We start from the raw sequence: 2500 nt of genomic DNA on the forward strand, positions 1-2500 counted from the left end.
TAACCTGTTAACATGGGTACTCTATGGCTGCTCTAACCCGTTAACATGGGCGCTGTATGGCTGTTCTAACCCGTTAACATGGGCGCTGTATGGCTGCTCTAACCCGTTAACATGGGCGCTGTGTGGCTGCTCTAACCTGTTAACATGGGTGCTGTATGGCTGCTCTAACCCGTTAACATGGGTGCTGTATGGCTGCTCTAACCCGTTAACATGGGTGCTGTATGGCTGCTCTAACCTGTTAACATGGGTGCTGTATGGCTGCTCTAACCTGTTAACATGGGTGCTGTATGGCTGCTCTAACCCGTTAACATGGGTACTGTATGGCTGCTCTAACCCGTTAACATGGGTACTGTATGGCTGCTCTAACCCGTTAACATGGGTGCCGAAATGAAACGTACTTGCGCTTCTGAGGTTGACGCTTGCGGTGTGTTGGGCTGATGTCCTGTTACATTATCCTCGATCAACACCAGAGGTTGGACTCTCTTACCTTGGGTGTGACTCGGGGCTCCTTGTTCTTGCTTCCTCTGGGTCGCCCTCTCGGCCTCTTTGGGGTCGGAGGGCCCGTGGGTTCCTGACGAGAACAACAGTTAGCTAATTGGTGGTCCAACCAGGCCTAAGTCACAGTACAAAGCGCATTCTGTTTGTTGAAAAATCTACGTATTGATTATGTCTCATATTCATTTTGATTGTATGGCACATCAAGTAGCATCTAACAATAAACAGGGTCTTCCTTACTTTCCTGCCTTTCTTCATTCAAATGAAAAATGTTTTGTAAGTGAAATGAAAAAGGTTATGTAAGTCATGTGACCGCGGAGGAGGGCTGCAGTGACCTCTGACCTCTTGTTGTTTCCGTGGGCGACCCCTCCCCCTGCGCGGAGGGGGAGGCGGAGTAGGTGATTGGCCCTCGTCCGGCGGCGGCGAAGGCTCCTTGGTCCCACTGGTGCTCATCCCAGCGTCTGTCAACCAGCGTCACCCTGACAGCGAGAGGGGGGTGTTGGCATGGACGCCCAGAGCTCGGCCCTCAGGGGAGGGGTCGGGGAGGGGCACCTAGCCCTGAACAACAGGGGGTGGAGCACCTGGGAGGCGGGGACAGAGAGAGGGGGGGGGGGGAGGGGGTGGCACTGTCACTTGGGCTGCTCTCTCAGTGACACGGTGTCGTCTGGCCAATCTTATCAAGACTATTATACGTGCGTGACACATGACATGTACAGTTCATAACCTGTGTGGAATCACTTAAACCTGTTCAATATTGCTCAGATGTTTGGAGTTAGGGACTAACCCTAAAACTAATTTCCACACATTTCCATACTGTACTACCCCCAATTTTTTCCCCCTCGACACCCCACACCCCCACACCCCAAAAATCCCAAACCACTGACACATTTTCAACCGAACTAAAAAACTAAACAAAAAAAAAATCAAACTGCGTTGCTTTTTGCAGTGCCAGCGTGAGAACTGCTTAATATAAGCCTTGGCAACCGTTCATCCTGACACGGACAGGGGTTTGGCAACCGAGGGGAAACATGAGATCTGTTTGCAGTAACTAAAAGTAGCACAGATATTCACAACTCAATATCCCATCCAAAGTTTAGATCTAACTCATCCTCCATCCAGTCTCTACCAGTTGCTATTGGTTATCTATGTCTGTGTGGGTGTATATTTATACAGTGTGTGTGTCTGTGTGTGTCTGTGTGTGTGTGTGTGTATACAGTATGTGTGTGTGTGTGTGTGTGTGTGTGTGTGTGTGTGCACATGTGTGAGTGAGGTGTGTGCGTGCGCACGATAGTGTGTGTGTGTGTGTGTCCATGCGTGACACATATTTGTTGGAGTATGTGAGTATACAATGCTTTCAGCCCGGGTTCTCAGTTACGTTCTGCTTGTCATATAAATCTTCCACTCAAACTTCTGCTGCTGCCCCACTGACAACTGTTGGGGAAGCACTGTGTGCCACATGCACTGGACGGGCTTCCTTCTAATGGAAGTCTGAGAGCAGAAGACAGACAGGCCTCCAATGAAATCACCTTCCAAGCCGCTTGATTGCACTTTGCATACTGTTGATACTGTATCTGGGAACAGTGGGACTACTGTGGTTCATTTCACTAGATAGAAAAACTATCCAACAAATAAAGTTATACACTATGAATGCTATGACTAATACATGTTAAAGCACCGTCTCCTTTGATAAAGATAATGTGAATTGATATCGGTGTTACTCATTAATGTGGTCATTAATTCTGAGGTTATAAATATCTTGGGGATAGCTGGGGGATGTAACTTGTAGATTAAAATCAGAAAAAATTATTTAGAGGTCAATCAAGAACAAGGTTAAGACCACTCTGGTCGCTCACACCTATTGATACTGTTACTATGCAGCTTTCCTTACAGCAAATCTGGAAGTTCGAGTTTAAATTAATCTCTGTCCACTCCACACAAGAGTGTACCAATGTTTCCTAAACACACGTGAAGTCCACGGGACAGATATGTTCACTTCTGCAGGAGA

General features: G+C 47.6%; 1 protein-coding gene across 1 annotated transcript in view; it reads right to left on the reverse strand.

The window, feature by feature from the left end:
• Positions 1 to 963, reverse strand: part of LOC308171245 (uncharacterized protein) — a gene marked incomplete at its 3' end in the record, with an annotated part of 7989 nt that extends 7026 nt beyond the window's left edge. The window contains exons 1-2 of the mRNA XM_080546088.1: positions 838 to 963; positions 488 to 571 (exon numbers count right to left, since the gene is read on the reverse strand). Of these exons, the coding sequence (XP_080402214.1) occupies positions 488 to 571; positions 838 to 948 (195 nt within the window). The 5' untranslated portion in view covers positions 949 to 963. The remainder of the gene's footprint in view (positions 1 to 487; positions 572 to 837) is intronic.
• Positions 964 to 2500: the final 1537 nt, after the last annotated feature.

This window comes from Nansenia antarctica (assembly GCF_963989245.1).
Source record: "Nansenia antarctica genome assembly, chromosome: 15".
NCBI classification, from domain to species: domain Eukaryota; kingdom Metazoa; phylum Chordata; class Actinopteri; order Argentiniformes; family Microstomatidae; genus Nansenia; species Nansenia antarctica.